The 14,808-nt window shown below is 39.5% G+C and overlaps 1 protein-coding gene across 1 annotated transcript in view; it reads right to left on the bottom strand.

The window, feature by feature from the left end:
• Positions 1-374: 374 nt before the first annotated feature.
• The window catches only part of fam184ab (family with sequence similarity 184 member Ab), a 130,434-nt gene continuing 116,000 nt past the window's right edge, over positions 375-14,808 (bottom strand). Inside the window, 5 exon segments of the mRNA XM_054618767.1 lie at positions 375-456; positions 6,454-6,574; positions 6,577-6,709; positions 8,057-8,161; positions 8,277-8,394. Of these exon segments, the coding sequence (XP_054474742.1) occupies positions 375-456; positions 6,454-6,574; positions 6,577-6,709; positions 8,057-8,161; positions 8,277-8,394 (559 nt within the window).

The raw sequence follows: 14,808 nt of genomic DNA, 5'->3' as shown, positions 1-14,808 counted from the left end.
ACTCGTCCACAGTGAAACAATCAGAGATAATCAAACAATCAAATCAGATCAGATCAGAGTGATGACATTTGACGGTCGGGATTCGGGTTCAATTCAGCTTCACCTCAGCCAACAGCAGGAAGCAGGTAATCCTGACAATTTCACCAAATGAACGCCAGCGAGTTCTCAGAAAGAAGCCATCCTCAAACCATGAATTACAGCTTCAGTTGACTGAACACGAAGTGAATTGATCCCCCCAAAAACCCTCTCAATGACAATAAAGAACAAATAGTTTTTTAAACATTTTTTCTCTTTTTTTTGTCTTCATCTTTTTTTTTCTTTTCTGTAAGTTTGGTTGACATGCTGAATCCTTGTGTTTGCAGGTTTGTGGTCAATCAAAAGGAGAAGTATTGAGCGAACCACTCCTGGCGCTGGGCGTCCGGGGAGTCGATGGTGGAGTCCTTCGTTTCAGGAGGGCTTCACGACGGGGAGCGCAAAAAGGATAAATCAAATCACCACGACAAAAAAAGAAATAAATAAAGACAGGAAAAGACAAGTCAGGGAAAAAGCCAGAAAACCTTCATTTAAGACACAGTCCATTGTTCTACTATTACTGGCTACAGTCCTTTACTAGACCCCATCTTTACTGAATACATGTGATTTAACACATAATTGAAGTGCTCTGCTGTTTTGATTTAGCCTGGCACATACATAAAGCCACACAACCATCAGATAACACTGATCTGGAGGCTTAAAGGTGGTTTAAATGAAGGTGTCATCCCCCTTTCTGTACACAAGGGGGCAGGAGAGCCACAGTCAGGATCTATTGTGCCAGAGTCAAGGAGAGAAACAGGAGAGCTGTGTCCCAGTTCCATATTACAAATTAATTGTATATATTATGCACTTGTATTAATTGTGTAAAATAACCTATTTTTAGTAATCAATAGATACATTTATTTGTAATAATGTTAAGGTTTGGGCAGTTTGTGTGGACGAACAGACATTGGGAGGGTGTTACTTTGGGTAATTGTGACGACATTTCTCACTATTTTCTGATTGTTTACAAAACAAATACGCAAATAATCAGCAGATTAATCCATAATGACAAGAACTATTAGTTAAAAGATATACCTCAACCAATTACAACGACAAAATCCTGCTTAATCATGAATGCATTGAGTGACAATATTCCAATTGTATACTATACGATAGTATAACTGTCAAAGAGGACATTTTTATACTTGAAATACTTTAAGTACATTTTTGTGATTATACTTTCATACTTTCAATTAAGTAACATTTTCACTGCAGGGCCTTTACTTACAGTATTTCCCCAGTGTGGTATTAGAACTTTTAGTTCAGTAAAGGATCTAAATATTTCTGCCACCACCTTTAGCACCGATGGGCTTACAAAGAGTATTTTAGCATGAAGAAGAGACTCTGTGTGTATCTGTGATGCGGTATAAATACCCAACCTCTACCAGACTTCATTAATAATTAAAATTATTTTGTTCAGTATAGGAAAATGTCAATCATTGTTGGTTTCTTTAAGAACATATGAAGCTGTAGGAACTTCCTGATTCACGTCTTCGGGGGGAACCATGCTGTTCCCCAAAGTTCCAACTAATTAGGCTGAGTGTTTGCATCTATCAAAACAAACACCTATTGGAGCTCTTTCTGCTTTCTTAATTGGCTTCTTGTTAAACAAACAGTCCCATAACCCCAGGCTAATATTTAAATTTTTGGGAGGGGGTGTCATTTATTCTTTTTGTTGTTGTTGTTTTTTAAGCTTGAAAGAGTCAATTAACTCCCAAAAGGCTTCCCTTGTATTTGTGCAGCATGGTAAATTGTTTTTATACTGTGCAATGTCACAAGTCAGACTAAGAGGGTTCTGTTTTAACCTCATACAATATTAATTATATTATATACATCTGCATACAAGGTTCCCCATATTAAACAATATAAAGTAGCAATAGTAAAATCTTCCTCCATGATCATTTGTGATCACGATCAACCGTCTGCTGACATTGTTGTAAGAGACGATGGGAAGTGGTCAAATCTCAGTATTTGATTAAGATGAAATAAGCCTTATTGATCCTGGAGGGAAAGGTTGGGTTGTGACAAAATGTTCATTAAAAAAATATTAAGGTGCAAACAAGTGCATAACATATCAAGATGTCAACAGTAAAAAAAAAAAAAAAAGAAAAGAAAATGAAAAGGGAATAAAAAGGTTTACACATTAGGAATGGCATAAATGTTTGTTATCTACTGTGTGCGGGCATTAAAGCTGTGGTAAAAACGAATATTCATCAATCAAATCATATGTTTTTTGAATATCATTTTAGGTGGATGAAAAATTTTAAAAGAGAGAGGGAGCGAATTTAAATGCGAGCAGTGATGTTTTGATGTTGAATTGGCTGACACGGGGAAGGAAGTGTGATGGAGAGGACATGAAAAGAGATTGGCAGAGGATGGTGTGATGAATCAGTGAGGAGGAAGCGTTAAGATGAGAGCGATGATTACTATCATCACATATGTCTGTCTGGCACAACAGTCCCATCAGGATCAGTAAAGAAAACATTAAAAAGAAACTGTATGCTATTTTTGTATCATCCTGACCGATCCTCTACAAATAAAACCCATGTATTGCCTTATTATTTGTGATATCAATTCAGCATTAAATTCCAACTGAAATTAAACTGCGTTCTTTTTTTTCTGCTACAGGATTCACATCTCTGTAAATCACACGTCTTGTTTCTCCTTTGAGAAAAATTTCAATTTAAAACCAAAAGGGAGAAATTTACAGTTTTGCATTGATTGGACAGAAAACTGTTCCGGTATCTGTCTACGTAGATGGAGACCTTATTTTTCGATACAGCCAATCAAATCTCGCACAAAGCAGTGATGTCAGCGGTCATAGGCAGAGGTCACACTACGGCCAGTCAGCAGCCTGCTACGTATCACACGTGCTAAAACAACCTAAGATAGCTTTCCTGCCGAGGTCTCCTTTCTTGTTCGACTTACAAACACTTCAGCCTGTTGAACGAGCCACCAGACAAACATTCTCCGGGGAAAAGCGCACCGTGTGCTGGCTGGATGGCTCATTAGCTGCTCAGCTGCAGCACATCAAGCAGCGTGTGCTCAATTGTCACTTCAGCTGGTTAGATTCTGGTGTGGTCCTCTTTCTCTTCAATACCACCACCAACAACATACTTGTTGGCTAAGTTTGTCTCTTGGTCCCTGCGGTGTAACACCTGCTGTCAGTCAAACACGGACACGCCCCTCAGGTTGGCTGGGACAGAAACCCTGATGTTTCCCCAAAGACCTTTTCCTTGCTTTTAATAATAAAAAGTAATATTAAAACCACATTTGAGAAACATTGAATGTTTCAGTTGGACTTTAAAGCTGACTTTTAAATTAAGATAATTCCAGAGGCTTTGTATCACTTAAAATAGTGTATATTAGAGTTAAAATGGAGCATATAACAAACCCTCTACAGCTGATATCAACAGTCGCACAGATGATCAAGACAATGATACGAAAAAAGTGAATTCCTCATGTTTTTGTTTCGGCCTGATTCCCTGAAGCATACAGGTGTTTAATACTAGTGTTTCTCCCCCCATGCTGAGTCTGCAGGGATAAACCACATTTTCCACAATATAAGGGATATACACAGTGCTGTCAGCCTACAATTTGTTTCCTCTACACATCTAGCTATTGTGATGCTCTTATTAGTCCTAATGGACTAATTGTCGGCCAAAGTGAGCTTTAGATACAGTTTTTGGATATTAGTGTATGTCCCAGGCAAAAAAACAAAACAGCTACATGGACTTCTGCATGTGAAATGAATGTGTTTCCCATCTTTTTCATAATTTCTAACACAAACAAACACAGTAAGAGGAGGTAACAATCTATAAATCTATCGCTAAGGCACCAGTTATTCTACATACTAATTTCACCGTTGTTTGGATCACTATTTAGCAGAGGTGTGCACTCCAGTCACATGACATAACATGTGTTACTTGCAAAGCAAAGCCTTGGTCCCACCTCTGCTTAGCATTCAGAAACAACTGGATGAATCCTGTTTTTGTATTCATGTTAAAAGTCCTCTTAGAGGAGGTTTGTTGTCTGATAAAAGTCTCTTTAAGATATAAATACGTGTAGGACCCAACAATTTAAAGGGGTCAGATTTACAAATTGCTGCTCAGCGTTGCAGTGGGACCGAGTCAACTGCAAGTGTTTGTCAAGAACAAAGAGTGTGGAGGGCGAGAAGAGACGAATTGTTTAATGGAGTCTGAAAACATTTCAAAGCAGATCTATAATATCTGACCTGATACTGTCATGGTTGGCTCCGTTTTGTGTGTGTGTGTGTTTGTGTGTGTGTTGCTGCCTTTCTATAATAACAGGTTTGTCCCAAAGCTTTCGCAAAGCAGCCACCACATCTCATTCTGTACATGAACAGCGGCTTAAACATGCAGCGAGATAGATTGGAAACAGCCAAAACATGCTCACACACACACAACCACACACTCATGCTGTAAAGCTAAATACCAGCGCCTGTAAAAAAAAACACATTTTCTTGGCATGCAACACGCAATCTGCATGTATCCATGTGAGAAGCATGTTACATAGTTCTTCATCGTATGAGTTCACACCACTGCGACCAATCACAGCCATCATCAGGAAACAAGAGAAGCATTTATCGGACCATAGAGCTGAGAAGTAAAGCTGTTTTCAAAATAAAACACCACCACACACAGAGGGGACAGTCCATGATAGCAGAAAACATTATGTTCTTCATTATAAACTCACATAGCAAAATAGTTTTATTTACTCTGTACAAAATCCCATTCCGAGTTGAGGAGAAACAAAGTGCAGCGTGTGCAACATGCTGAAATTTAGATGAAGATGAGAGAATTAATGACGAACAACAAAAAGCCACAACAGATACTAACAGCAAGTTTTATAACTTCCTGAACAGAACAAAAATAAACCTGTTGGCATGCGCACAGTAAACATGTTCAGACTGACGGACACGTAGAAAAGGACATCAAATAAAAACATGCCCCTTTTGCATTCCAAGGCCATTCTTTAAAGCTTCAGTCGGGACTCTTGTGTTTATGTCCTTTCTAAATATTCATCACTTTTAATACTGTGATGCTGCTTATGTCTCTCAGTGTAAATGCGCTGCAGGAAAAAATGCAGCCTGCTTTAATCGCAATCATCCAATCATAGCTTAGGAAACGTAAACAGGATAAGTACGTGAAGGAATACTCCATACGTATATTAAGAGTTTGGAGGCTGGTCTTTTTTTTTTTTTACCCTTTTTAAAACCAAAATAGTAAAAGTGTAAAGAACGCATTAAATAGTGTGTTTATCTGTTCTACTGTAAGATGCAACTGTTAGCATGCTAACTAGCTTACCAACTACAGTAGCAAACCGGCGTACTTCCATGAAAGAGTGGTCTCCTTTAAATTACGCTCCCGTACAAAGAAACAGCATTGTCATTTATGTGTCGAGGGAAACTTATTTTCTGCCGGATTACTTTTGTTTTTGACATATTACAAATACGTTTTCTAATCATAGTCCGCAGAAGTCCAAGTATAGGCTGACCTATTTTGATACATGTCCGTTACTTAATCATATTTATTTTAAGCCAGACAATGATGTTTTACTAAACCTAACCTAGCATTTTTGTTGCGTTTCTGTCTTGCTTGGTTTCAATATACAACCTAAATCACATATTTTAAACTAAGAGCGTAATCCGGGAGAATACACGTTTCCTTCTAAACGTAATTGAGATTGTAGATTAGTTGTATGGGAATTCCTTATTTCAACATTACATGTTAGCATTAGCCTCAATCTTTTAGCAAAATGTCATGGAAGTAGCCACCAAGTGCATATTGAAGACCTTTTTACAGATTTGTTTTAAAACAAACAGTAAATAGTCAGCGGAAGAAAAAGTTTTTGACAAACTCATTGTGCTAATGTTAGCTTAGTTAGCTCGCTAACACTGACATCGGTTGTCAGTTAAGCTGCCAAAATTGAAGCTGCGTTTGTCTAACGCTAGCTGAAATCAGGCATAGCAACAGTAACTTAAAGGGCTGGCATTTAGCGATTGGTTAAAACATTAGAGCGCTTTTAAAGCTCCTGTTTTACACTCTGCAGCTCATGATGAAAATGGTTTTATGCTCCTTATGTTTTATGAGGAGGCCAGACTTGGCAGGAAAAGGATGGAAATGTAAAACACCAGTCATTGTCCCACTGTTTCTTTTCAAGAGTCCTGGTGGGTTTTTCTTAGGCCTTAAAGTACAGTTTCTACATTCAAAGTTTGACTCAGGCTATGAGTCAACTCATTAAAAGTGCTTTAACCACTTTAAACAGCAGGATTTTCCAATTAAGCTGCGGTCTGTGATTGGATGATTGATGCGTGGATTGACCAGCTGCTGCCCGTCGGGGCTGAAAAGGTCTCACCTCATGAATTTCTTGGGTTCGGTGGGAGGGGTCGGCGGGGGAAGAGGTTTGTTGGAGTTGAGTTCAAGGTGATGGAGGGGGGAGTTGGGGATGGGCTCTAGGCGGCTGGGCTGGGCCGGGGCGGGGGTGGGGCCTGTGGGGGCTGCCCACTTCCTGAACCTGCCACGCCCACGCCCATACCTGCTGCCTCCAGAGCCCTGACATTAGGAGAGCTGCTGAATCGGCTGGCTGCTGTTTTCTCATTCTTTTTCTTTTGCTACACAGACACAAAAAAAAAGAAAAGGAGGGGCACGGGAGTCAAAAAAAGGGAGCATAGGGGAAGTTGGAAAGAAAATAATAAGGAAAGATAAGAAGGAATGGAGGGGAAATGGAGTACAGGGAGAGCCCCCGGAGGTCGAAACAGTCCATCCGGTGAGAAAGACAGGAAGAAGAGCAGCGTGCTAACTCAATCCTATTTAAAGCAGAGCGAATGGATCAATCTGAAGACTGGCATCGCTCAGTCTCAGCCCTAAAAAAGCAGCATTTGCTCTGAGCAGAATGGAAGTTTCGGATGAAGAGAGATGTGTCGAAGCAGAAAACATCTCACACTAACAAATGGCTTGGAAAGCAAAGGAGAGCTGGAGGAAAAAAAAGTCAGGGAGAACAATCGAATCGGGTGGAAAAACGGTGAACACAGAACATACACATATACAAATATGTGGGGGAAAAAAAATACATGTGACAAGAACAAAGGTACTGGAAGTTATAGAACCCGAGAGATGGTGTCACACAGTTATATATATTGATCATGCAGTGGGGACCATTCAACACAAGACATACTGCTGGGAATGAGATATCGTGTTTTCCAGGAGCACTGGGAGCATTAAAAGCCCTGAAAACACATTTTCTCATTATGAGCGATGGGATCCTGCAAGAACACACAATTTTTCACTTCCATTTCACTTCAACTAACAAAAAAAGTTAAATCTGGTGAATCCGGTGTTTTATTTTGGCGGAGCATTGACTTTTCGATCACGTTTTTGAACTGTGACACCTTAGTTTAAGTGCTGTAAAGAAATGAGACCTTGGGAGGCTCGACTGTTTGCCTCCTCTTCATACTGGCGGTGCTGAAAAGAAAAGCACCACATTTCCTATTAATCGTTTTGCTTCCTGTCCTTTTTTTCACCGTCCTTGGCGACTTTGTTTGCACTGGAAAATAATAAACTTGTTAAAATAGATTTTTTTTCCATCACCCTTTTACCATCTGCCATTTGCTGTACACTTTCACCGGAACGTCATAATTGTTTCTTTTGCTGTTAAAAGTTTTTGTGGTCATAAAACGGTGCAGCAGATTTCCTGCTCACAGTCAAAACCCTCAAGTAAAAAACGTCAGTCTCCTCAAATTGGTCTCATTCATTACAGCGCATAAAAAAATATTTTTAAGTCACAATGCAACACTACCTTTTGTTAAAAAACGTCAGTACTGATTGTCCTTCTGATCGATCAGCACTGATGGATGTGAAATGAGATGGAGTAGATATCATCTTTGCCACGTTGTCGGATAAAGCAGGCTCATGAGAGGGCCCCTGTGTGTGTGGTGTGTTACCGGACGGCAGGGCCTTACCTTAATGAGCGGGTTGATGACTCCTACGTTGGGACTGGCGTTGAACACTTTGTTGAAGTTGGTCTCCCTGTTGACAAGTTCCAGCTGGTAGAACTTCTTATCGTCCTGGAGGATAAAACTACGTTATGCTACTGTATCTGAAAGCTAAAAAGAATCAGGAGGTCACACTTCCTCCTGTAGTGTATACAGTGCTCACATGACCTCATCAGCAGTTACCCACCACCAGTTTCTTGACCAGAGATTCCCTCTCAGACACCATGTCCTTCAGCTCAGCGATGACCTGCAGATCCTCGTGACGGCTCTCCCTGTTCCTGAACTTGTCCTCTGTTCCTTCCAGCCTGGGAAAGAAAAAAACAGAAATGTTCAGCACCAGAGACTCATTGAACAGCATGCAGGCTCGGACGTCTGATTTAAGCACAATCACAGTGGTGGGACGTGACAAAGTACATTTACTCAAGTAGTGTACTTAAGTACACGTTGGAGGTCTTTGTACTTCACCTGGGTAATTCCATTTTGTTCAACTTTACAACATTTAAGATGGCAATACTGTACTTTTAACGACACTGAATTTATCTGACAGCTTTACTTTAAATATTTTAATATTTCATACAGCTTTCTGCCCACTGACAATAAAAATTTTAGCTACAAATCTGCAAAAAACTGAAAGACGGAGTGTTCCTTTATGTGTGAAAATTTCTCCAACTTCTTAAGCTAAATAAAATATTTATAAAGCTTTTTGGATCAGCTTGAAAATGCATCGGCACAAAGCTGAAATGAAAAGTTGACTTTTTAGAGATAAATGGTTCTCACAGGACAAACTACACTGCACTACAAACTAGCCAACAGTTCATAACGGACCTGAAACATCTACAGCAGTAAAAGGCAACACACACATGAATGCAGCAGTAATATGAATCAAGAAACATCATATATATTAGTGAAACACTACCAGGGAACATTTTGCTGCACAATGAGTACTTTTGCTTGTTCATACTTTTAATATATTTAGGTTATAAAACTCACATACTTTTAATGCAGTAGGATTTTGAATGAAGGACTTTATTTTGAGTATTTTCAGTGTGGTATTAGTACTTTTCCTTAAGTAAAGGATGTGAACACTTCTTTCACCACTAATGCAAATGGAAGATACTCACAACTTCCTCCTCAGAGGAAAGACCAAAGATCTGTGTGCAGTCTCATCAGTGTAAAATATGCAACATCAACTATCAATTACACATCAAAAAAGGGTGGGAACAAGGTGAACTTGTTAGATCTTGCACTTTGCAGTGTGTTTGAATGATACGTAACCATTTACGAGTTAAGGGAATAAAAGGCATGTACTACAGGGAGTAAAAAGACGAGTGATCCGTCTTTGCTTTTTCATTAGCTCTTGATCAATAAAACAGTAATTGTCCCGGTCTCTTCCCTTTCCTGCCCTTTTCTCCTCTCATTACAAAAAACATTAAAGGGGTTTGTACATTCAAGCAGAAAAAGACACAGTTCCTCCGGAGGTTTTTTTTTTATGAGAAAAGAGTTATGAGAACTTTCAAAATACTTTTTTTTTATAATGGATTTTTGTTATTTTCTTACCGGCTCCCCAGATAAATCATCACTTGGGTAAAACCTCTGATTCATTTCATACTCTGTGACATTTTCCCAAACGCAACAAATGCTAAAGATCGCTGAGCAGAACGGGCATTAGCTTGTTCCTGAAGCGAGAAACAACCAATCATAGGTGACACCGTTGGCTGGAAAATAACTCTTATTATTTCTTTCAAAAGGCATTTGAAAGCCTCCATTTAACTCCAGCTGCACGTAGAGTTTAACTTATGCACTTTGAAAAGTTTATTCAGTTTCAGAAATTTGCCTTTTAAATGTTACTAATACTCAAGCTAAAGATGTAAGTCATCAGTTGCCCACTTCTTTAAATCACATCATTGCATCAACCTTATAATTTGTTACGTAAGTGTTTTCCTGTTAAGTGTGTACTGAGCACTATACCTGTTCATAATTATTTAAAAAAATATATTAGTTGTGGTAAAAATGAATAAATTGTAGGGTGCTATTTGTTACCCTCAGAGACCCAAAAACACAAGAGTAAAACTAAGGACAAATAAAAACTACATCTATAGCTTCGGGAGTTTCAGTAAAACAAAATACTGGAAAATTAAGCATGAAACAGTAATTTTTGTTAGGCTGTAGAGCTGTTTCTCTGCCTATTCAACCAACTGTGAACCTATTTCTGGTTTTACCAATTCCTTATGTGACAGTGAGCTAAAGAGCCTTTCACCTCCCACACTGCCACAGTCCAAGCCGCAGGGGGGTTTCTCTGTGACATTTACTCCCACAGCGTGAAGTCGCACATTCGTAAAGGTCGAGCATCGTGGCAGCTTGTCTGCCTGATAAACTGCGGTCCGTCCAAGGAATGTCCAGCACTGTACAGAAGCTGCCACTGGAGCACTGCTCCGTGGTTCTGATACATTATGATCTGCACTTTTCATCAGATAAGCTGTCTGCTGCTGTGCTGGTCCGTCTGTGCTGCTCTGATAGCCGATTCATCGTGTTGCTACTGTTTGTCGGACATTTTGCTGCAGCCCCAGCATCAGAATCTCTTTTGCGGCTCTGGCAGTGTCTGTGTTTGGCAAGAGTTCAGTGTGCGACATACAGGGGATCTCAGGGGGTCTGAAGGGGACTCAGGGGGTCCGAGAGCACTTGATTGACAGTTGAGACAATCTGAAAGCCTCAACAGCAACATTTTGGGTGGTCTCTGAAAAAACCTTTAAAAAAGTATTCATCCACTTCCAATTGTCACAAAAAAAAAACCATATTTTAAAAGCTAACTATGTCCAGCAGTACTCATTCATTATTCTAATTATTTTTTTGCCTTTTCTTGGGTGCGGCTGTCTAGTTAAAAAGCGGCTCACCCAGCGTTTTTTGTGCTTCTGGTCTCTTAACTTTTCAGAAAGGCCCTGCCAGCGCTTCTCTGCCATAGGAAATGCTTTATGGACACTCAGCTTTATATTGACATTGAATACTTGGCTGTTGCACGTAAGGCCTTCTTCCACGGGGGGCGCTGTCGCACAGGGTCAGCAATTCAAATGTTGCGTAGTTTAGAAACGTTACCATGAACAACCTTAAAAGCAGGGGATATAATATATTTTTTTGCTTCAACATCCCATGAGGCTTATTCTTTCTTAATGTAGCTATACAGCCTAAGTTTGCTGAATTATGATAGACCTGCTATGCATGGAGGGATCATGTTAGCTTAAATTATGTGTACAGTCATTTCCATTATTAAACTACTTAAAGCAGTATTAATGTTTTTTGGGTGGCAGCAGAAAATGCTGTAATCTTGACATTTCATCAACTTATAAAGGTTTAATGAAACAGTTAGCAAACATTCTATTCACACGTCCAGCAGACACAAAGCAAGGTTTGTTATTCTAGCAAATCATAATTACCCTTTAAAGCTGTATTTATATGTTTTTAGGCTCCAAAACAAGCTAAAACCACACTTGTTCTGGCATTGTAGAGCTGCCTATTTACATCAATTTAATATATGTAAATGTTTATGTTCACCAGCAAGTTGCTTATAATGTAAATCTGCTGTTTGTTGCTGGGTAGTTAAGTGTGAGTTCTGTGAGAGCCTCTTTGCTGAAATTAGCTGGAAACAAGGATGAGCCAACACTGAACCGAAACAGTAAAGTAGACGGCTCGAAAAAACAGAGCTAAAAGATGCAGTTGGTTGATGATCCTCTTTGCCTTCGTCACCACGAGCAACTTATTTCAAATTATAATTACTGAATTCATTTGATACATTGTCAATATCAGATTTAAATAACTAGTAAAGCTTTAGTGCCTGCCTGCCTTCCATTCAGGACTTATACATGACGATTCACAGCCTGGACACAAACTGTTCCAACTTGTCCAAAAATACAGAACGCTGTATGCTAAAACAACCGGACACAAGAACAGTCTCTTCCCACTGGCCGTCAGTCTGATGAACACTGAACAACAGTCACACAGTGTCAGGAACAATCCACGTGCAACAACCCCTGTACCTTTTTGTTGTCCGTGTTTCAGCTGTATGTCTATTTCTATGGAAGTACATTGAGAGCAATGAAAAGAACAGACTTATAATGCACACATACTTGGCAAATAAAGCAGATTCTAATTAAAGCTAGTCATTTTTCGTGTGTATGGTTTGAGTTACATTCTACTGCAAGAGTGGAAAACGGAAACAAAGCACCTGTAAGTGATGTGCTACTGAAGTTTTAGTGTAATTGTTCTTAACAATGACTTTGGCCGAGAATCTGACAGCATGATCTGAGGCTAACACGTCCAGAGAGCTATTTTTGAAGCCAACTCCTCCAAGAGAAATAATATCTCTTCTAGCGGAGTTCATGATCGGATCGAAATATTATATATATATATCTATCTATATAGATAGATATATATATTCATTCTGGCTGGTTGAACTAAATTTCCTCGGGGCAGGAGCACACTGAGGCCAAACGTTTGGTGTCCAGCTATTTTACGCCTGAGTGCCACAGCATCAGCAACCCTCCACTGGGCAGGAAGACCCTCTGTCTCACCCAGCTGGAGTGTCAGGGAGTTTGGTGTCACCCATGGCATTCGTCATATTTTGGGGTATTTTGTTTAGGATCACATGAGGAGGATATTTCAATGGTTTGGACAGATGCACCTGCTGTTGCTCGGCTTATATGCAAGCCATCAAACCGATTCCCTCCAATAAAACCTGCAGGGCGGGAGAAATCCGCTTCTATCCACTGCATGGTTAACAGACACTTCAGCTTCAAGATGTCAGTAGTAAAGCTTAACCCAGATGTGTTTTTTTCTAGGAGTAGTATTTTTTTGGTGAAGGTGGTGTCCTTGATACAATTATGATTTTGGAGTCTCCACTGCTCTGGACCCTAATAAAACCCCAAACTGACAATGACTGATGGTCAAGAGGAAGTGTTGGAAAAAGGCTACAGTTGTCTTTACTACCTTCGGGACCGTGCTATGTCATTTTCTCTCATTGCCTCTGCTGCAGTTAGCATTAGCAAACTTACTGTACTGCATGTTAGATTTTTGAATTACATAAATCATTATCCACCTTACTGTAAAGAAACTTTCAGTGGTTATGCAAACCTAATCAAGACTTAAAGTGACTTTAAACGATCATTAATTATGTGTAAAGATTTTTCCTTTGATTAAGTGTGATAATGCACTCCGAGGTGTACGGATATAATCAATAATGGATAATAATGGTTGAGGAACTGTCCACTGCCAAGTAATTAGTTTTCTTGTAATAGGAAAACTCATTATGCATGATCAATTAAGGGGATGATTATCATAGAAAACAATGGTGAAAGACAAAGGAAGACAATTAGAAGATTATATACATATAAGATTATAAAGGACAAAAAAGTTAATAAAATGCTTTGAAACTCTATGTCCCATAACACACAACTTCAACAATAATGTACAGTCTGTTTAAAGACTGTAAAGGTACACATGCCAGAGACAGCTACATCCTTTAAAGGGCTGTGTGATTTGTGCGGTGCGACATTAAGCTTCATAAATTTCCAACACTGATCCATCACTTTCTTTGTCACGATGCATTTCGGCTCTTGGACTTTTCTGTCCGCTCCATTTGAGAAGAAATAGGTGTATTGAGTGTTGCTAGGCATCCAGAGAGTCTTTTTTTCATCTTGTGAATGTGTATCTGGTTATGCAGCGGGGAGCAAAATCATTGTTGTGATGGTTACCTGCAGCAGAATATACTTTACACGCTGACTTCAGAACTGTCATTAAACAGGTTGACTGTAATTATGTTTCAGGGGTCCGGATGTATGATTTTAACAAACACTATTGCAGATGTGATGACGTGACTACTAACTGTATCTGTAGTCGGCATGATGACCAAAACCCAAACAGACACCACCTGTAAAACACAGACATGCTTTTCTAACTCCCACAGGTCCACCAAAAAAAGGCACAGATGCAGGACAAAATATTCAAATATTCATGAAATGGTGAAGCATTCTCAGTGGCTGTTTAGAGAGAGTGATTTGTAGAGAGGGACGAGGCTGTCGTCAGCTCGGTGATTAATTAAGAGGGAAGCGACAGGGCCGGTGGTTAAGACAGATCTGTGTTTCAGTTAATTAGACAGAAGACGGTGGATTATCTCTGGGGACAGCCCCAGAAATGCCTCTTTTGTGGGTAACATGAAGAAACAGGCTGAAAGTAAAAACTGCTGACTGTTAAAGTACACTTGTTCCAGAAAACTGGTCAAAACAACAGAGAAAGTATGTCACTACACGTTTAGTCTGTAAACATAACTCACTGTAAAAACTGTAAAGTAGTGAACAGTTTCTATGTTTAACGCGATGATTGGTCCACATGAGAAGGGAAGTGATCAACAATGTTATTACAATTGGTCCAGAGGGAGACACGAATGTCTGAACCGAATTTCATGGCAATCCAGCCATATCTGTCAGGGGATCTTCAAAGTTTTATCCCCTGGAGACCATGAATGTTTGTATAACATATCATGGCGATCCATCCAATAGTTGTTGACATATTTCAGTCTGGACAAAAGTGGTGCACTGACTAACCAACTGACTGGCAGTGCCATCTCTAGAACCATAAGAAAAGGATAAAAAATGTTCAACTTTAACCCAGCATGGTAGATAGATCCTCAAAGTCCTTGAAATTGTTATGAAACCAAGAAGGCCACAAAGATT

The sequence above is a fragment of the Anoplopoma fimbria genome, chromosome 18 (genome assembly GCF_027596085.1).
Source record: "Anoplopoma fimbria isolate UVic2021 breed Golden Eagle Sablefish chromosome 18, Afim_UVic_2022, whole genome shotgun sequence".
Taxonomy (NCBI): domain Eukaryota; kingdom Metazoa; phylum Chordata; class Actinopteri; order Perciformes; family Anoplopomatidae; genus Anoplopoma; species Anoplopoma fimbria.
Note: the sequence above shows the minus strand (reverse complement) of the source record. Positions and strands in the feature narration are given on the sequence as shown.